This window comes from Echeneis naucrates, chromosome 22 (assembly GCF_900963305.1).
Source record: "Echeneis naucrates chromosome 22, fEcheNa1.1, whole genome shotgun sequence".
NCBI classification, from domain to species: Eukaryota; Metazoa; Chordata; class Actinopteri; order Carangiformes; family Echeneidae; genus Echeneis; species Echeneis naucrates.
Genome location: NC_042532.1, coordinates 13,223,223 through 13,244,379, shown reverse-complemented (window position 1 = coordinate 13,244,379; position 21,157 = coordinate 13,223,223). Strand labels below are relative to the sequence as shown.

At 41.8% G+C, this 21,157-nt stretch overlaps 2 protein-coding genes across 5 annotated transcripts; both read left to right on the top strand.

Moving 5' to 3' along the window:
• The first annotated feature begins 317 nt into the window (after positions 1-317).
• id3 (inhibitor of DNA binding 3) lies at positions 318-1,969 on the top strand. Its single transcript, XM_029493818.1, has 3 exons — positions 318-727; positions 1,042-1,115; positions 1,523-1,969. Exons 1-2 carry the CDS (start codon positions 428-430, stop codon positions 1,093-1,095), a joined length of 354 nt encoding a protein of 117 aa, XP_029349678.1. The 5' UTR covers positions 318-427; the 3' UTR covers positions 1,096-1,115; positions 1,523-1,969.
• A 4,053-nt stretch (positions 1,970-6,022) lies between these two features.
• On the top strand, positions 6,023-15,702 carry e2f2 (E2F transcription factor 2). 4 transcript variants are annotated; one of them, XM_029494010.1, is made up of 7 exons: positions 6,023-6,537; positions 12,532-12,631; positions 13,332-13,551; positions 13,926-14,087; positions 14,208-14,322; positions 14,735-14,933; positions 15,161-15,702. In XM_029494010.1, the coding sequence occupies exons 1-7, from the start codon at positions 6,289-6,291 to the stop codon at positions 15,433-15,435; spliced, it is 1,320 nt and encodes a 439-aa protein (XP_029349870.1). In that variant the 5' UTR covers positions 6,023-6,288; the 3' UTR covers positions 15,436-15,702. The 4 variants fall into 4 exon arrangements, with proteins under 4 accessions (XP_029349870.1, XP_029349869.1, XP_029349868.1 ...); XM_029494009.1 differs by having other exon boundaries at positions 12,532-12,655; positions 14,738-14,933; XM_029494008.1 differs by having other exon boundaries at positions 12,532-12,655.
• Positions 15,703-21,157: the final 5,455 nt, after the last annotated feature.

Sequence of the window (21,157 nt, the reverse complement as noted above, 5' to 3'; positions counted from 1 at the left end):
TAAAATTAGGCCTTTCCTCTTCAAGCAACTTGAACTGTGTTCTACTTTGGAGAATTTTTATATTAATTCCAAATAAATACAAACTTTTTCTATATATATATATATATATATATTTATTGAAAAAAAAAAGTAACTGATTGATTGACAGTCCCCTTCAGGCATCCCACCCCAATTTCCTCATTCCTTCCAGCTCCTGCTTCAAGGTGATATCAGCCAATGAGAATGGGCGGGCTCTTTACGTCCGACCAATCAGAGAGCAGTGTGAGAAAGTGGGCGTGAGCGGGCGCGCAGCGTATAAGGAGCAAACTGTAGGCTGCTGTCACAGTACTGTAGCCTCTCAGGACTCTGACAGGGAGACCACAATAAGGACACAAATACTCAGACACCTACCCGAGTTTTGTTGTTGTTGTTGCGCCTGCCTTCCATCATGAAAGCCATCAGTCCCGTCCGCTCGGTGAGGAGCTGCTACAAAGCCGTGTGCTGCATCTCGGAGCAGAGTCTCGCCATCAGCCGGAATAAACACTCGTGTCTGGAGGAGCCGGTGAGCGCCCTGTGCGACATGAACGACTGCTACTCCAAGCTGAAGGAGCTGGTGCCCAGCATCCCGCAGAACAAGTCGGTGAGCCAGGTGGAGATCCTGCAGCACGTCATCGACTACATCTTCGACCTGCAGATCGCGCTGGAGGCGGAGGACGCGGCCGCGCCGGAGATGGTGCTGTCAATAAAGGTGAGGTGGGAGATGCTGGCTGGAGGACGGAGCGATGTCCGCGGTCAGACGCTAACGTTACCGAGCAGCTGCGGATCCGCAGTTTAAAGCCCAGTTCGGCGAATTTTCTGAAGTTAAATCAAGCTTCAAAGCTGCGTCTGCGCCTCAATGCACGTCGATAATACTCTGCTGCATTAGTGGGTGGTGGTTTGTCCGATATGTAATGTTGTGGGAGGCATTTTTACACACACCCGCAGATCCCAGTTATTCCCGATTATGTTGAGAATAATGTTGCCAGCGTCTAAGACTGCTTCTGCTTTCTGTTCTCCCTTCAGACCGCCGACCTCACTCGCAATTTCTCCAAAGAAGAAGGCCGGTTGTGCCACTAGGACGAGGATGACTGATCACGGTACATACTTACCTTTTTTTTTCCCCCTTATCAATCATCTTATCAATATCGTCCTGATGATCAAAATCACAAAATGAATGTGCTAAGAAAAAATCTATCTTTTACGAGACTGTAATTACAACAGGACCTTGTACTGGCTTAAAAGGCAAAAATATATAAATAAATAAAAAATCTACCGTTTAAAGACCAGGCAGAATAGTTTGAGCACTGATATGCTGGGTCATGAGGGTCTCTTTACCCTCCACAGTCAGACATGCCAGTGAATGTGTAGCGGATTCGCTGCTATCTGCCTGGGGTTAATGAAAGTTCCATGCTCGGCGCCAGTCTGTCTGCTCCCCTCTGCAGGGAGGGAGGGAGGGTGAGAGGGAGAGATCTGACTTCACTTTTCTTCCTTTCTCCCAATGCAGGTGCAGGGAAACACATGTCTCCACTTCACTCCGGGCAAGAGGACAAGAGGGGCAGAAAGGGTGGGATAGGTATTTGGGAGTGAAGGAGAAGAAGAAGGGGGAAAAAAAAGGAGGAGGAGGAGGGAGGTGGAGGCTTTAAAGAAAGGAAGAAAAGACAGAAAAAAGTGGACTGTTTCCGAGATGAGCGGGGATCAACAGCAGTGCATGAGCAAGAAAACAGAGACTCATTCTTTGGCCCCTGGACAGACAAGTCAACACACCAAAGCAGCCAGGATTGGAAACTGAAAGCATGAGGCTTTGTATGCCATCCTCCACAAACCTGGGATTCCCTATAAATAGAAGTAGAAATATTGGTACATTGTTGTTTTATGTTTATTTCTCATGTTGTACCCCCCCCCCCCCACCCCCCAAACCCCCAGCACACACACACACACACACACACACACACACACACACACACACAAAAGAAAAAGAAAAGAAAAACTTTTATGTGGGTCAAACTCACACCCAACAAATCCAACATCATCTCACATGATTTTCCTTGTATTATTATTTCCACCAACCCTGTCCACCCCAAAATATCTGTTTTCCAATGATCTGGAGACTGTTAAGGCTTCATCCGAATGTGTACATATCTGCTCTGGGTATGTAAGGTGTGAGTCAATTCGGTATATTCAGAACTCTATACTAGAGTTAATTGTAAATGTTTGTAGGGATTGTGTTATTTCTACAGACAAATGGTTTGTGAGTTTTATAAACTCCTTATTATAAAGTTTGCTTTGTATGTATGTTCTTATGTAATGAAATAAACAAAAGGATGTGAAATAATACACCGGATATGGTATTTTGATATGAAATAATGAATGATTATGAGCTCATGTTCTTCTCAAGGTAAACATGATGCTGACGAGACTCCTTTGCGTTGGATGGCATCAAAATGCTGATACAACAGGATGTTTTCGGATGAATCTTGAGGTCTAGTGGTTGGAAATCAAACGAAGGGAGTTTCCTGTGAGAGATTCTATTTTTCCAAAGAATGAGATACGAGCAGTTTTAAGTTACCGAGCTTTCTGACAGGTGTAGATTATCCTATGTGAGCATGAACCAACAAACCAACCATTCTGATCAGTCATAAATCATGAAAACCGAGACTCACAAGGTCAATCAGTTTCAACAATCATGACATCTGTGTGTGTATGGTGTCTTAACCTTGTAGAAGAGCACCGTTTCTCATCGAGCATTTATGCATTTTCACCTTTTCCTGCCCCTGATAAAGGAGTAACTTGTACAGTAAAGAGTGAATTTGTTAACTGTCTTAAGTTGAATGATCAGTTTGGGGAATTAGTGGTACTGTACTTCACTGGTCTTAAGAAAGAACAAACTCCACCATCTAGTGGATCGATGTGGTAATTCAGGCATCAAATGTTGCCACACACAGTATAACCAATGCCTGATCTCAGTCAATCAGCAACAATAACACACGTTTTGCGGTTTTATTGCCCATCTTGTTATTTACAGACAGTAAGTTGAACAATAAGCCAGCCCAACATGTTGGTTTATTGAACTCGTTGGGTTCCAACCTTTAGTGCACTGGATAAAAAGAGGTTGCATCTCCATCTGGTGGCAAATGTTTGTTATTGGCTCAAAGAAAGTTACAGGCTACTGTACATGAAAAATACATGAAGGAATTAGCCATATCATATCACTTTACAATAAGTACTTCCTTTGTGGAATTCATATGTTTATTATTTTGTATATTATTATGTCTTTTTTTTTCATCCATTAAGACAATTACAAATTTTAAACTCACCCCAACTACAATGTAAAGGAGAGGACGATAAATCATAAATCCCATATACAACAATGGGATAAAGCTGTCTGAAACCATTGTGGATACTTCAGGGGGTTTCAGGGGATCACCAGCAAAAAAGGGGGATGTAATAATACCTTCCATTAATAACACAATGACTGAATGACTATTTCAGCTCAGGGTTTTAAAGATCTTCAGAAATAAAAACTCCGGTGCTGTTTTTTTGGGGGACCTTCAGCAGATTGTTAGCATCAGTTTTGAGGTCCTTGTGAAAACCAGTGGCACAGAATGACACCCCGCTGGCACACAAATAAATGATAAAGATTTTATCATTATCTGTACTTTTTGCATTCATATTTTACTAAACAGCATTCTTCTCCTGTCAGTTATTCCCTTTATATTAATTGTGCTTTTACTAAACAGAACAGTGAGTCCTGCGATGGACTGGTGACCTGTCCAGGGTGTACGCCGCCTTCGCCCAATGTGAGCTGGGATTGGCTGCAGCACCGCTCACAGCCTGCAAATGGGTAAGTGAGATGAATGAATGAAGCCAGTGAACGGTGAGTCAAAGTAATGCAGAGGAGCTACCAGTCCTCACCACAAGATGGGAGCATTAGATGAGAATGTTAGAAGCTAAGCTAATTTCTTTTCACCTGCCAACAAATCCAAAATGATTTGATACCAAACTGTGACTATTGGGCATAAAGCAAAGAACAAAGTGAGTCAGAGCAGACAGCTGAAGTGTAATCCAAGTGTTTCCTCAGTCACATGAGATACACACAAGTAGCTCAGAATTAGTGCAGTTGTGTCACAAATAAGTTTTGGCAAATGTCATGAAAGAGGCTGTATTGCTGTACATGATAGTTGCTGTACTTGATTTGGCAGCACATTGTATTTTTGTTATGCCCTGCAATGTGAAGTCTGACTGTACTTTACGTGACTTTAAACACATAAAACATATTTATTTCTCACTATTGAAATCCCATTACTTGAAGATGTTCTCACTAAAGAAGACAGCATTTAAAAGATATTTATGATGATAATAATAATAATAATGACAATATAAATATAAAACATTGTGTTAAAACTGTACTGATTTTCTTATACTTTGTCCTAAAGCGGTCACGATGATCAATTTGTATGGCTGATAGCATGTGGAATCTGAAAGAACTATGAATCGAATTTTCACAACTGAGTGTGGATTGAGCAACACAACTAATGAACTGAGGAAATTTTTGAAAGCGGATGAGGCAGTGGGTGGGGATTGTTTGAGTTGCATTCTACAGAGATCACCATGGATGTTCTGTTGTTATTTCTAATGTTTTGGATCCATGTAATGTAACTTTGCAATTGCTACAAAGCAAATCTGTAGGCCAGCCGACAACATAGAATTATCTTATCTAAGCAGCTCAGTGTGTCCGCTTTTTCTCTCCCCATAGTAATTTTTATGTGCTCTATGTACAGACTGAATAAAAGATTTTATTGTTTTATATTCAAATAATTTTTTTTATTTGACTTCATATTGAGACATGACAATAGGGTTGCTTTGGCTGGGAGTCTTCTTTGCCCTGGCCAATGGGTGTCCAGTCATATGGCTTGGGTCTGGTAGCTGTGGATGGGGGAGGGGTTGTTTTCTTTCAATATCTCTCCTGAGCCAATAAGCAAGAGTTGCTACTGAATGAATCCAATTATAATCTACAAACTATCCTCATCAACACCTTGCACCAGGCCACAGTGCCCTTTTATCAAATAGAGTATGACGTGAATAGAGTAAAGAAGGTAACAGCTTGGTTCTTTTTAGACACAGATTATCCAGGAGAAACATATTTCATACTAAATTACATGTTGTATACATCGAAGTAAATTTATTTTTCTCAACTTGACATTTTTTAAGTGTCTAATTTTAACAGCCTACAGTTAATTGTGTATTTACAACGAAATAAATTAATTCTCAATTCTTTGAAAACTATATGATGATATTTAATATCAATTTTCATTGATTATCAATCAGGTAAATATTGAAATATCACAATTCTACCTGGTATGAGCATTTTTACGTTACAGATGATAAATCTCGTAAACTGCCCATACAGTTACAGGAATGATGTTTTTATGGCTTGACAGCAGTTCATATGATAGCAGATATAGGTCAAATTGTTTCGTATTTTGTTTTACGACACTGTGATCATTCTTACGACATTTTGTGATAATCACAAAAGCTCCCCAGTAAGATATCCACAGCTTTCTATTTAGATATCTGACTCCAAAGAACGGACACGTTCACATCCAAATTAATCAATTGTCATTGTGTCCAGACATTGTCTCCCAAACTCGAGTCTCTGTCTCTTTAAGAGGACGTGTCCTGTCTCCGAACAACTGTTTTATGCAAATATCGCACGCCGAACGTGCCCGGAGCCAATCAGAGACGAGTTCTAACCGCGGGAGATCCAAATTTCGCGGGATGAAGTTTGGCGGTAAAAAAGCTGCTCTGTTCCAGCTCAGGTCCTCTTGTATGGAGAGCGGAGCTCTGAGCCGGACGGACGGGACTCCCAGACCGGATCACCAGAACTTGTAGATCTCAGACTGGATCCGGACCTCACTGAGACCCTGGAAGTCTTCTGTTATTTGGCCTAAAAAAAAAAACAAACTAGGTGCTTTTAAAAAGTGTTTATTTATCTAGGCTGAGTTTTTTTTTTATATAAGTTGTGCGGGAGTTTCTCTTTGCACAAAGGAAAACAAACCGGCCGGTCTGATATCTGCGGCTGGATTGCACGTTGAACTGATGCGTTTAGACCCGGGGAGGCTTTCTTCTGCTGTGTGAGCTAAGCTTTGTTATATCCACAGGTTAGACTTGTACAATTACCTCTCGCCTGTGATTTGGCAGAGCATTGATCAGAGAGCTGACTCCCTCCCCTTCGCCTGACCGATCCGGTTCAGTACAGTGGACTCGGGGAAAATGATGCGTTTGCCGAAGGGTGTCTCTCCGGCGGCGGGGCTGCCCTGTCCGCAGCAGAAGATCAAGCTCCTGGCCAAGGCCGAGCTGCACAGCACGGTGCTGTCCAGCCCGCCGATCAGCTCGGTGCCGGTCGGCTACTTCACCCAGATCTGCAACACCGCGGCGGCCGAACAAAGAGCCAACAGCCTGTACTCGACCCCCCACGGTCCGGAGGCTAAACCCATCCGATCGTCCACCGGGCGACTGCCGGTAAAGTCCGAACCAAACACGCACATTTAACACACAAATAACGACTCGCTGGATTCAGTGTCCTCCACAGTGAACAGTGTGTGTGTGTGGGCGGAATAATGCATCATTTCCATCGGTATGCGTCTTTTAACAACATAGGGGACCCACTGAAATATGTTTTTTGACGTGATCAGACACAGAGGACTGACTGTGCCTGCTGCTGCTGCTGCTGCTGCTGCTGGATGTGTATGAATTGTGTCTTCCCTTTTGGCTGCCATGTTAAGTTGTGTCACATCTTTTCCCCCGCAGTCCAGCTGTAGCCAGACAAGCCCAAACGCTGTGTGAGCGCTTGATAGAGAGGTGGGGGATAGTTGATACCGTTTGTGGGGCCCCTTCTCTCTTATGAAAAGAAAGGATGAGTGGCCCCCACAGTGGGAGGTAGCTGGGGGCAGCACGGGGACACAATCAAACAATGCTGGGGGTTGACCAAGATGATGACACTAATGTAAACACAGTGTTTTTTTTCTCTCTTTAAACCGATTATGGGACAGAGAATCAGGCCTGACTTGGGAGGAAACCTTGTTCCCAGGTTTTTTGCTGTCACTCTTATTTGGACAGCTTCTTTTGTGATTGTATCTACATGACAGCTGCCCCTGCTGCACCTGTCATTGAGGAAACGTGGGACCTGTATAACCTGCTCATCTCTCTGTGGGAAGGAGGTTGAGGTCGCAGGTCTTAACCACGCAACTGTTTTCTTAGGAGCTGATGTTTTTATGCTCAAGTGGAATGCACTCCCAGAAATGCTGAAGAAGTAAACTGATTAAGTAAGACAAAGAGAAGTGAAATAACACTGGTGATCCTGTCATGTATGGGTAGTAGGCGGCACAGATCCTGAAGGATTATTTGAAAAACTCAATGACAGGATCTAATCTCACTCTGGGACATCGGTGCTATATCTTCCTAACAAGACTTCCACTCCTTTTTAGAATTACTGAATTGCAGTAGAGCTAAAGGGGGTTAAGGGTTAGAGTGTGTGTCCAAATCTCATGTTAACCCTCTAGCCTTTGGGCCTGTATTTTCTAACAGGCCTTCAAGAGGATTAGCTGAATCTAAGTAAAGTGAGTGATGGGCTGCCACCTGGCTTATCATATGCCATGGTGAAGTGAAATATGGCTGTATGCATTGATAGATTTGTACATGTCTCATGGTAGGATGATCTTGTGGTTAAGACATGCAGACCAGCAGTAAGACCAGTTCATGTGACATCATATGTCTATAACTGACCCCGACTAATATAGAGTGTTTATAGAGGGCTTAATATTCAGATTATGGCAGCGACAAGTTGCAGGGAAGAAGCCACAGTGGCGATTGTGTGGCCTGTTCTTCTCTGCCACAACTAAAACACCTCCCCAAATGTCCTTGGATTTTTTGTGAACTCATTAACTTTGGCTTTAAAGTGACCTGCAATGGACAGCTGCACATGTCGGCTAGTGAATTAACAGCATTTGTCACCAAAATGAGAGCCTCACTGAGGTGAGCATAAGGATGAGTAATGTACTCTTGAAAGTATAGAGCACATTTCAAAGGTCTCTCAGTCCCATTAATTATGAAACTTCCTGCGCACTTTGCAGTGAAATGTTTACACATTCAGTCACAGAGGAGGGAACTGAAAAGTGTCACGAACATATGATTAGTGTATCAAATGTAAGTTTGTGATATGAACCTCTTTCATGTAAAACAACAAAAAAAAAGCAGTTGTTAGGATCTTAGATGCTTCTTCCATCTGCTTTGCCTCATGAACATCTGAGCAAGTATCACGTTTCTTCCTCTTTTTAGTTCTGTTTTTTTTTTTTTTTTTTTTTTTTTTTTTTGGTGACATTATTTGGGGGGTCTGATTGTTCTGATAAAGGCCTGCATTTCTAATTGCAATCTGTGGCACACACACACACACACACACACACACACACACAAAAAGCCATTAAGGATTGTGTCCCAAATATGAAAACATTTTGTATCAAATGCTGGTTTTGGATTCGTGCTGCTATAGCCAAATGAAGGTGGGCTTCAGTTTTCAGCCACAAAGCTTGACTGCTGCAGGTGGTAAGGACTTGCTGTGGGACTATTTCTCAGGTTTCATACAAACTCTAAACAAATTTGGTTCCGTTTCACTCCACTTAAGGCAGGCAGATAAGTCTTTACATTTATTTGGTCATGAAGAGGCTGTCTTAGGTCGGGCGATGTGCGCCATAATAATGTGCATCTTAACAGCCACTGCAAGGATGTAATCATGATGGCTATTGAAGGCATAAATAAAAGTAGACGTGTTTGATAACAGTATGTGTTGAGACTAAAACAGCTATTACGCAGTGTACATTTGATATGACGCATATGTTTGTGCTGACACAGCAGCTTGAGTGCATGTTCAGTTATGAGTCTTGTGTTTACAGGAAGTGTTGCCCGTTCATGTGCAGCTCACTTCCTTCAAATTAAGCACCATAATAACCACTGTCTATTGAGCTTTCTTTGACTGTGTAGCAGGATGTTTGGCTCAGAGATAAAAGTACAAACAAATTTAACAAAACAGTCACACATAAACCCACATTTGAACCCCTGTTCATGGGGCACGTGCTATCAGCAAGTGAGTGAGTTAATGTTTGACTTTACCAGCAGAGAGTTGTTGCCTTTACTTATTAAGCATGCTTAGTGTAGTAAAAGGAAATCTGTCAGTCATTGTCATGTGAGTTTTAACCAGGGTGCGTTATCTGTTGAAAATGTTGTGTAGCATTGTTTCCTTTTAGTTTGATAGTGATATAAATATATTCAGGCCTCCCTCTAAAGCAGAGGAAAGCCTCTCTTTGACAGCTGTTTTCACGTCAGACCCCCCTCCATGCTCTGCAGCCTTACAGATGAATGGATTTGTCTGTTTCAGATACACCAAGTAGTGTTTACCACAGCCAGATGCCACTTTGGCCAGAAGATGCATCCAAATTCATGTCGGATCATGAGACAATGTGCCACTTATTTCCTGTTTTCATGGCGCCTTCACAAACTGCAAAACTGCACAAGCGTTTATCAGTTCCATTAATTGCTCTTTCTACCAGTGGGTATGAACACACAAAAACCTTCAGCGCACTCTCAATTCAACTCTGACTTCCACTCTTCGTGGATGGGCCCATTCGGTGAGGCCTCATTAGATGAGGATGTCATTCTGGAAATATTGCCAAGTGTATGCAGTCACCCAAAATCTCACTACTTCCCCCTGATTCACCATGTGTTTCTCCAACTGTAGGGCACTACTTGCCCTGGAGCATATATTCCTCAAATGGGGGCGTTTGTATTTCAAAGCACCCCACCACCTACCGCTCTCAACAGCCTCCCAAATGGACAGATCCACCCTTCTCTTTTTTTCTTTTTTTGTTCCTCTTGAGTGATTCTTTGACAGTCTCACTGGCAATGAAACCATTGTTTTTCTTTTCACTACCCAAGGGTGTGGTAGTGGGGGGTTTGTGTAAGGAAAGACTAGTTATTTGCAGGCATACTGTAACTTGCCCTTGGCTTGGCTGGAATCTAAGCAGCGTGTAGCTCAACCGACATGGTTTGTTGGTTTGAGGAGAGGCCCGGCAGTGGAGGTCCTTCATGTGACTCTGACTTTGTGTGTGAAACACCATCATGGAGATTGCAGCACAGCAGAGACAGTGGGGAATCAGCAAAGAATGAACAACAAACAGAGACTGCCACGTGCAGCGTTTGGGCGTAACCGGGCAGGCAAGCAGGGTGAGGTTATAGCAAACGTAAGTGGAGTGATACTGCGAGTTTTTGAGATAAAGAGTTAAAGGGGAGTTATTTGACTCAGGCCTCTCACAGGAGTGGCCTGCTGCACAGGAACTACATGAGAAGGCAGGCTTTACAGGGGAACGACTTTCTTATAAAGTCAACTATGATGCACACCATCTCTATTTCTCTATGCAAAACTAAATGAATTATCAGATACATGAGGTTTTTCTGCCATGATTGTTTTTTGTTTTGTTTAGTTTTTTTTACTAAAATGATTGTCGGGTACTTTTGGCTGGCAATAAATCAAAAGCATAATAAAGACGAACACTTCAGATGATTGCATTACTCTCATAGATTTCTACAGTTGAGTAAAAATAGACAGCCTGTCTTTCCAGTAGATGAAATGGTGTTTGTGTAATATGGTTGACTCACCAAAGAAATCCCTCATACAAAGGTGGAGCACCCAAGCCCCCACCTTCACCCGTACAGCTGCAGGGAGAAACCGTTGGTTCCCTCTTACAACATGTCACCATGCTTGTGGCTATGGCTTCTAAAGTATAGACCTGCCAGACCGAAGAGTGCAGACATGATGCAGTTTTATCTGTACTTCTAGGTCACGGGAGTCAGGCAGCGTCACTTTATTTTATGTGAACCTTTTTTTTGCTTGAGCATTCAGTAAAACTACATAGATCAATTCTCACTTTTTAAATTGCTGTCACTGCTCATAGACACAGAGTCTAATTTCTCTTTGTGACCCTTGGTGCTTGACAGCTATTGCCAGAACTCCGGCCTACTGAAGACCATTTTCTCACAAGTGCCCGGTCCCTGCCGTGTCTCGTGTCTCTTTGTGTCCTGCTGAAGTGTCTGTGTGCCTCTGTGTGCTCTGGGGATTAGAAGCTGCCTTTCCGACACCAAGTACATTCGCTGCACTGCTCCAGATGTCGCTGGTCAACAGGTGGACATGTCAGGAAGCACAGTGGGACAATGGCGGCCTTTATTATCCCTGCGCTCACACAGGCACATCCACACATGGTTAAGTCAGTGCCCCACTTTCTGACCTATCCATGAAAATTGTTATCAGTTGCCTCAGCCTATCAGGGGAAATATCTAAATGGCTTCTTATGCGCTGCAGTGGCAAAAGGGGGATCGTGGTAAATAGGATAATACAAAAAAAGGTGATCTCTTTACAATATTCTAGAGATTACTCAGTAGCCTCTGAGTTGATACCCTGCACCCCCATTACCTGAGTCATCAGCGTGTTTTTGCATAGACCTTGCCTGCAAACGTTCTCATCCACTGTGAACATTTGTTGCTGCTTCCCATTCACTGGCAGATAAAGGGTGTGAGGCATTCATCAGACAGTTGGTCATGTGCTAATCCTAAAGGGAAGGCTGTGGTCTGTCACTTTCACTTTTGTTATATAGGTCATTGCTAAAGTAATGGTCGAATGAAGTTTATCTCAGGGAGCAAAGGTGTGTGTGTGTGTGTGTGTGTGTGTGTGTGTGTGTGTGTGTGTGTGTGTGTGTGTGTGTGTGTGTGTGTGTGTGTGTGTGTGTGTGTGTGTGTGTGTGTGTGTGTGTGTGTGTGTGTGTGTGTGTGTGTGTGTTTGTGCGCGCAGTTGAAGCTGCAGGCCTTGGAGCGCATGATGCATTAAAGTTGTGGTCAGGTAACTGCATGGTTGTGTGAAGCCTGTGCTTAAGACGTAATAGAAAGGATGTAGGGGGAGCTAGAGATGGGGGAGGAGAGGTCATTGAATGAGTCCAGGGATTTCCTGGCATTCTGCAGGCAGTGGGTTGATGCTCGAGCCCCCCCCACCCACCACCACCACCACTGCATGCACGCACGCACGCACACACGCACGATTGGAGCTCCTTGAAGTCCTTGGGAAAGTGTGAGTGCTTTGTTTCTGCACTTGAGGGCTGTTGGCACATTTACGACGCAGCACTTTTCAACAGCCCCCCCCTTCCCCTCCCCCGCATGTAGCACTTTTGCCAGCATTGATGTCACAATTTCATTGAAGAGCTGGAGTTGCCCTATACAATACATTTGAATAGTTTTACTCTTTGAAAGGTCAGTGAATTTGTTACATAGGAATCATGTAAGCTTGTTTCCAGCAGACTACAGTCTGGCAAGGAAGTTAATAACATTATTCTCACATTGGATATTCTTATGACGGCTACAAAAAATGCAATCTTTGCTGTAAAATGTCTCAGTTTTTAATCTAATTTCTCTGCTCTCTAGGCTAAGAGGAAGCTGGATCTCGAAGACCCTCTTTACCTGCCAGAGTTCCGCACACCAAAAGGCAAATGCAGCATCGCAGCCAGGATACCAAGTCCAAGGAGTGAGTACACTCCTGGGATCAAATGTAAGGGGAGAAAATTTAATTTATTAGATTTTGCATGGAGATGCAAATGTGTCTGCTGACTTAATAGTGCTTCTGTTTAAGTCCAATTAAACCTCTTATTTCAAGAGAATAAAATTAGTAGCAGGAAGTAGTCTAATTGCAGTTCTTTACAGTGGTCCATATCCTGAAGGGGCTGTTTAGGGGCTGGATGTGAGACTGTATGGGGGAATAATAATAGATCTGCTTCATGGCTTGTAGAGATATCAGTGTAAAAGACAAAAACGTTCAACCATCAGCCTCAAAGAGAAAAGCAGCATATGAACTAAATGTCTTGTGAACTTAAGAGCAACAGAAACTAAGCTTAGTTAGACTATTAGAAGAACTAAATGCTGTTTTTAAAATAAAAATTTTTCAGCAGATTAGTTGTCAAGCATAGAATGTGAACTGATGTCTGATTAGACAGGAATGGAGAAAAGGGATGCATTCGTATGATAGTTTCTTTTCAGAGTAAACTATTGACAGTATCTTAAATCACTAAAGTAAATATTTGAATGACTACCTCACATTGGATGAACTGAATGAACAGTCCCATTAGTTCAGAAAAACAGGATGAGTGCATTTCCAGTACATGCCTAAATATGTGCTGCTTCGCACTGTTCTCTTCTCATGCGCCATTTGCCTAAATCTTCGTTCTTAGCACCAAAGTCTCCAGGAGAGCGGACGCGCTATGACACCTCCTTAGGCCTGCTGACCAAGAAATTTGTGGGACTGATTGCTGAGTCTTCTGATGGAGTTCTTGACCTGAACTGGGCCACCGAGGTGCTAGAGGTCCAGAAGAGACGCATCTATGACATCACCAATGTCCTAGAGGGAGTCCAGCTGATCAGAAAAAAATCTAAGAATAACATCCAGTGGCTGTGAGTAAACATGGATAAACATAGATTGGGAATAATCTGTAGTTCCAGCCAATAGAAAACTACACTAGAGGGAAAGACCTTCAGCATTTCCCTGGTCTCACTCATATTTCACCAAGGTTGTGTTTCTTAAAGAGCTCTTCTGTTGGATTTCATAGCTAAGTTGTAAGTTTTGACTGAAGTGTATGTATTTTTGCTCACACTTTTCTAATCTGCCACCTACTGGTTGTAAACAAACATTATGGAATGTGTAAATTGTACAACATTGACTTTGTCACTAGGTGCTTTCTATTTGTAAAATCACCTGGAACATGCAATCAAATCATTGCAGATATATTTCTTTTCATTTATTCACATCCCTATCTGTGGGCTCTTAGGGTTGGAGATGTCTTTGAGGGTGGTTCGGGTGGAGGAGAGAAGGCATGTGCCCTGAGAAAAGAACTGGGAGACTTGGAAAGAGCAGAGAGATCGCTGGATGAGCTGATTCATTCTAGCACCACACAGCTCAAACAACTCACTGAACATAAAGACAATCTAAAATATCCTTTATAGAGGTCTCTGTTGAAATGCACTCTCATCGTGGTTGTCCTGTGTTTGGTTACAATGCAAACATCCACTTCTTATCTGCTGCTGTTGTTACACTTGACCCCACACTGTACGTTGGGCTATGTGACATACCAGGACATCCGCTCCATTGGCAGTCTCCGAGACCAGACAGTCATTGCTGTGAAGGCCCCTGCTGAGACCAAGCTGGAGGTGCCAGACACAGCAGGGGTAAGAGAATGGCTTTGTTAACCCCTTTTCACCTCTCTCATGTAAATTTTTATTTGTCACTACTACATTTCGTTTGTGTTTTAAAGTGACTCCAGAGTATTTGAAACACTGCTGGTCTGTAAGTGACAAAGACAGAGTTACTGACCTTGTGTTTTTTTTTGTTGTTGTTTTTTTTTATACGAGCAGCTGTTTAGTCAAATTCAGCATTTCTACCTGCATGTCACTCCTCATTTTCAGGAAATGCGACACATCACCTGACAGCAGTTCCCAATTCAGATAATGATTCTTTTTGAAACGCAATTTTTGTTGGCAGAAACTTTCCAACCAATAAATGAAATGCATGCAAGAAAGACCCTAACCCTAACCCTCTGATGGATTTCAACCTAACTGTTGCGTCCCTCTCTCCTGACAGCAGGGATCTTTACAGATATATTTAAAGAGTAAGAACGGCCCCATTGAAGTTTACCTGTGTCCAGAGGAGGGTCTTGAAGATGCTAGTCCTGTGAAGAACGCTGCCACTCCCAAGAAGGAGTTCCCTCAGCCTCTCGGCCCTCCAACTGCAACGCCAGTCCTGCCACAAACTTACAGCGTCAAAGAGGAGCCTGTTGAATGTAAGCAGGGGTCTCTGAAAGGTCACATTCTGTATTGTCAGCTTCTGACTTGGCACTAACAGTACTGTTTGGAATGAGATAACATTGCTTTCTTGCAGTGGTTGAGAATATCAGTGTCTGAGTGTTAGTTTTGGAGACAGTTCTTTTTGCTGTGGTGTTTTGGGGTTGCACAGAAGGACACACTTGGACTCAACCTCTCCCCTCCTCTGTTCTCTCTTCCAACATAGCTAACATGTTGACGGCAGCTCCGTCCACCTGCTCGGGTACAGCCTCCTGTTCCTCTCTGCTGGACGTGGAAACCCTGTTGGGTTTGCCCCCCAGTCTGCTTCAGATTACAGAGGACCAGCTTCCTGGCACCTCTTTTACCACAGATCCCAACACCCCCTTTGTCAATTTCTCTCCACCCTTGGACCACAGCGATTACCTCTGGAGCCTGGAGGATGGTGAGGGAGTGTCAGATTTCTTTAACAACTATGATCTTGGGGATTTGTTGCAGGGTTGAGGTATAGATGAGGAAGGGGGATGTTTAAAGGGGGACTCTTTAATGGAATGCCTTCTCCAAGTGAAATAGGAAATGTCACACTATGAAATCATCACTCTTTCTTTTTGACTTGTCTGTGTTGATGTCAATGATTTTGTTCATTTTAATTAAGTAAAAATTGTACACTTATTTGTACAAAAAAAAAAAAGACTGTGTGTAAACTCTGACCATAGATAAACACTGTTAAAAAGCAGGAAGTTTTATTGTTTTGGATTTTGCATTTTTAGATTGTGAGACGAACGTTTGTATTTGTAAAATTTTACAAACATAGAAGTTATTATGCATATCACATCAACAAGAAAAGATCTGATAACGTGTCAGTATCTTGTCGTGTTTACAGGGTGATAACTCAGGAACTTTTTTTTTTTTCCCTTCGTTTCCAAAGTCTGAATGTTATTGAGCCTGTCTTTGGCCCATAGGGGGCAGCCTTGTATTATGTCAGCTTTAACTGCCATGCAGCTTTACAGGATTCAATCACTGGATAAGAGAAAGCTAAAGCCATCAAGAACTATTCACAGGGTATGTTGGTAGGCACCTTAGCCTCTTCAATACAAACCAAATAAACTGTGAATAACTCTTTTTTTTTTTTTTTTTTTTTTTTTTTTTTAATGCCAGCTTTGTAAATCCACTACTCTCTGTTTGATTATACAATATGAAATCTGAGCTTAGATATTACAATAAGTTCTGAAGGTGCTGATGAAGCTTCTGCCTAATCATATATGCCTGAAGGTTCATGTCAGGCCTTTAACCTGTTTGGTGCTGCATTATGTACCCAACTACGTAGGCTGTGGCTCCTTAACCCAGAGCCATGTGGCTCACACTTTCTCCTGTAGTTTTGGCAGCTGTGTTTCAAATCCAGCTGCACCCTTTTTGATGTAATTTCAATACCTGAATATTAATTAATTTTATTAGGTTTGTTTAGTGTAAAACTGTTATTGTATTTCTAAGGAAATAACCTTGAAGAATGAAATCCAGCATGTGTTGCAGGTGTGTAAGATCTGTTAATGGAATTAAGGTTTAATAAGAGGAGTGTTTTTCTTTTCCTCTACTAGTTTTAACTTGATTTAGAAATTGAGCGCAATTGATGTCAATTAATTCTTCGCCAAAACTTATGGTGCAACCCAATGTGTGAGACGTGCACCTCGGATCAGAGCCGTTGTGAGTTTTATCTTTTAAAGGGTTTTTTAAAGTGTTCAAGACATTTGGAAATTTAAATTTCATGTGATATATTTTTGGCTTTTCCTCTACATTGCAGAGATAAGCTAACTGTCCTGTCCTAACAAAACTTGAAACTGTGTGATTGAGTGTGTGTGTGTGTGTGTGTGTGTATATATATATATATATATATATCTATATATATGTGTGTGTGAGAATTCAATATCTTAGGAAATGGATGTTATGGTGTGTTTGTGTGTGTGTTTTTACAGAATAGATAGAGAATGTAAATTTGGAATTGTTTTTTTTTTTTTTTTAGTATTGTTTTTCTGGTATTTGTACATAATATTTTGTATTTATACCTTTTTTTTTTTTTTTTTTTTTTTTTTTTTTTTCTGAATTTTGTTTGAAAGTTGATACTAGCCTTTCTGCAGAGGGCGTGCTTTTGTACGACATGCGGCACTTAATATTTTGTAATATTGCGTGGACTGTTTGAAATAATTAAATAAATACATGAGACCTGTTCTACAGGAGAGTTCTATCTCATTTAAAAAAAAATACTTTGTATGTTGCATTTAAAATTTCTCTTTCCTAAATGTTCTCAGCAAACATACAGGGGGAAAGAAATGGTTAAAAATCTGGGTGCACATCAATGCATTTTCTCGCCCCTCCACGGTTATCATTTATATTACTGAAAAATCCATTGATATGAGGGCTCACTCTGTTTCCCTGACTCACATTAAAACATGTATTGCTTTTGAATAATCTTCTAAAAACAGCAAAGCCACTGGCAAAGGCCACTGAGGATATTGATCTAACAAGAATTGACATTCTCTGAGGAGAGAGAATGGGCTGACACGAAGAGTGACAATGCCTCTGAATGAGCTATAAACTCATTCAGACAGGTAGACAAAAACTACTCATCATTCTTTGTTGGTTGCTTTAGAAATAAGCTCACAAAAGGCAGCGGGCCTGCAAGAAGGTCAAGGTTCACAGGGCCAGTGTGAAATGGGGTCAATGCATTCAACCCCAAAGACATTTGCAGGGAAAGGCCGGCCAAATTTCTGTCAATACATGGAACATGTCTTACATGTTGCTTTTTATGTCATTATCCTGGAAAGTACAGAGCAATCACTCACCTTAGGAAATAACTTCCCAAAGGAGTTTCCAAGTGCTCTGTTGGCTCCTCATGCTTGCTCTGGCCTCTTTTTTTTTTTCTAAGGTCTCAGACATGAGAATGGTCTACCTAAGAATTTAGAAAACGGCACAGGCAGATTCTTCTCTGCACAGTTCATAATATTGAAAATTGAAAATACAATTACAGGGGGAAAAGTAACAGACGCTCAAAAACATGTGTTATCCAGTGTGGGTTTTTTTTTTTTTGTTGTTTTTTTTTTTTTTGTTGTTTTTTTTTCGCAACAGACAGGGGAAAGACAAATCTTATTTAATTCAGTGACAATCTTAGTCTTTCATGTTGAGGAGTATTTACTGAGCCACTGTTTGGTTCAAGTACAAAGGTAGGAGCTTCTTTTTCCTATACCAGAATGTCATAATTAATGTTTTAAACAGTTGAATAGCCAGGATCAGGTTCAATGCAGGTATTAACAGTATCAGAGAATTGAAAAAAATTACGCAATATCTCTGTGTGCAAGGACATAGAGTAAAGTTAGCAGATTTACTGTAGTACATATATCAAAATGTGAGCGGATATCCTAAAACATCTTGTGAAGGTTTTTTTTTTTTTTTTTTAAATAGGGGAGTCTGCTATCAGAAAGTATCTAAAGTTTATGGCCCCTAAAACTCTTGAGACTACACATGACGATAGAAAACACACTTTCATTATGCTGACCGCAGACAAATATTATCGTAAGTCAGGAAAAAAAAAAAACACTGGAGCTTGTGCGAGTGAAATAAACTCTGGCATGTGCCTGTTTCTGAACCATCAGGTGCATATTAGTGTTTAAGTGTCTATTAACAGATGTTGCTTACAACAGCTCATGTGTTTAACAAGAGGCCATAAACTGAAACGTCAGACACCACGTACACACACGGTGTTTGACTGCGTGGTTTACGTGCAATCTAAAATAAAAAAAAGAGCACCTCAGTTCTTTTACGTTCCACCTTCAGACAAAGTGCTGTGGCTTGAAGTAAACATTGTTTGTTGGGTGCTTGATTTGCCAAAAGGTTACAGGACTTTCTGTCTGCTGCCATTGTATAAATAAGGTGACAGCTCATCAGTGAGCAGCAACAACCTGAGGCCAAAACAGAGAGCAGCATTTTTTAAGGCTGCACACCCATCTAATCTTATTTTGATAGTAGGAACCTTTAGTAACTATAGTTGGTGTGTTCAGAGCCAGACACAGCCTCATTTAGAGATACAGAGAGCCTTGAACTAACTTAAACATTGGATTGATTTTAATGCAATCTGTTGGAGGTATAACAGCAATAAATTTAGGACAATTGACAGATAGTTGAAATACTTCCAGAAATATGTGAATAGATTTTTTTTCTCATGCGGCACTGCAACGCTATGAAATTAATGCCATAATGTCTTTATAATTGACTGTGAATCACAAACAGGTTTTACAGTCTGTTGCCTGTCTGGAAAACGTTTTTGTTGCCACACCAATGGTGATGACGGGCATGCTGGAGAAGACGTCTCTCTGAGGGTGGAGTTGATAGACAAATGTGTTGGCACCTCAGAGGCCACTCAGGACATTCATGATACTGGAATGATCAGCTCCAGTATCATGGAGACAGCTCAGTCACTGAGTCAGGGATGACCACTAAATCTGTCACTTAACCTGATGGAGAACTAATTCCTTTTGCATCAGATGTGTTTTCTCAAACACATGTCCTTGGCTTAAATGTGCAGGTTCCTGAGGTCAATGGTTTTCAATGGAGGCCCTGTCCATTTCAAAACACTTCTTGATTATTCCAATGGGAAACTGAAGCACAATGTTAAACAAAAAAAATCAACTCCCCTCCCCATTTCTAGAATCCTCCCATTTTCAGTCAACCGTGTCAACCAGGAGAGGGGGTATTTTACGGTAAGCCTGGGCCTCCTGGCTTGACAGGGGTAGTAAATTGATAGCAGAACCAGTGGAGCTGAGTCAACATGCAGAGTGGTGAGGGAGATATTTGGGGGGTGGGGAAGTTCTCTGCAGACCGTATGCTACTCCTCTGAGCTGCTGGGAAGCGGCAAGGAAATCCTGGCAGCTGTGATCTTTACTGGAAGATGTCACTACAACTTCTGTGCTGCTGGGGGAGTGCGTGTGTTGCAGAGAAAGAGAGAAGTTGCATTTGGTGTGCTACACATCCTTACAGCTGAAAAACTTCCCTGCTAACAGGCACAGTGGAAGAAGATCAGAAAGAAGGCCATGTTGATGATATAAATAAAGAGTGAAGCTACCATTAGCATTGGCAGGAGACAGTAGAGAGAGTATCTGATGTTTAGGAAGGAAAAGGGTGGAGACAAGAAGGGAAAACATAAAGTGAGTCACTCCATTTTGTGCACTCAGACAATGAAGCTTATCTATCTCTTTCTCTTTTCCTCTGTCATTCCACCTTCGTCTTCCTCCCTGTGCGGTGCATCCACTCCTGCTACACTCCCCCCACATTCTAAAGCTATTCAACTCTGTCAACTCCCCATTTCTCCTCAATCACGTCCACCACCTCCCCATCCTTGGACTTGTGTTCTCCACTATAAGTTAGTTCACTGCCTGAGCAGACCGGTTTGCTGGGTTTTACAACAGGACTCAGGCTTGAAGGCTGGCAGACACACAAAGCCTCTGCTTCTTTACAAGGGGCCGCAAAGAAACTGAAGGAGGGTATTGTTGAGACTCAGACACCCTCTGCATTACATCAGCCCAGAAATGCATGCAAGAAATGCATGCATGCAGAATGAGCATGCAAACACATATGAACTGCAATAATGGACACCTACATGTATACATGTAAACTGCTTTTATCCATTTTTTATCATTTTCACTTCCCTTCCTAATGTCCTATTATGTTAAATACAACCATGCAACCAAAACAACGAGTAAGGCCTCATCAATGTGGGTCACTATCGGACTGTTTGTGCGGCTCTGCACTGTTTAGAGTTTGTCTTGTGCCTGTCTTACAAAACTAGACATTTCTTTTAATGGGTTTTGTCCTATAGAGACTTTGTTGCACATCTATTTAATTTTAGAGTGTTGCCGCAACTTGCATGTAAGAACATGAGAGGCATTTTCAGTGAATTTTAATTTTGTGCTCACAGAGGGTCACATTCAATAACCGCTCTTTTAAACTTTTTGGTGTGTCGGAGATATTTACTAAGTGCAGAGACTTTCGACACAAAAAGGAGTTTGTCTATCTTTGTGAATCAAACACAGCGCCACTGTGAGTGAATACAGAGCTTTGCACCATTCATTGAGTGACAGTAGCAAGTACTTACAAAGAACAGATAAAACCCTTTTACCGCAAAGTAAGGCGATTTTTCCTTGGATCATGAATACAACTAAAATAACCTCAAGTTCTCAAT

Coding starts and splice junctions, on each gene's coding strand:
- id3 (XM_029493818.1), top strand. CDS start 428: ATGAAAGCCATCAGTCCCGTCCGCTCGGTGAGGAGCTGCTACAAAGCC. Junction 728..1,041: donor AGATGGTGCTGTCAATAAAG/GTGAGGTGGGAG, acceptor TTCTCCCTTCAG/ACCGCCGACCTCACTCGCAA.
- e2f2 (XM_029494008.1), top strand. CDS start 6,289: ATGATGCGTTTGCCGAAGGGTGTCTCTCCGGCGGCGGGGCTGCCCTGT. Junction 6,538..12,531: donor CGTCCACCGGGCGACTGCCG/GTAAAGTCCGAA, acceptor TCTGCTCTCTAG/GCTAAGAGGAAGCTGGATCT. Junction 12,656..13,331: donor GTACACTCCTGGGATCAAAT/GTAAGGGGAGAA, acceptor CTTCGTTCTTAG/CACCAAAGTCTCCAGGAGAG.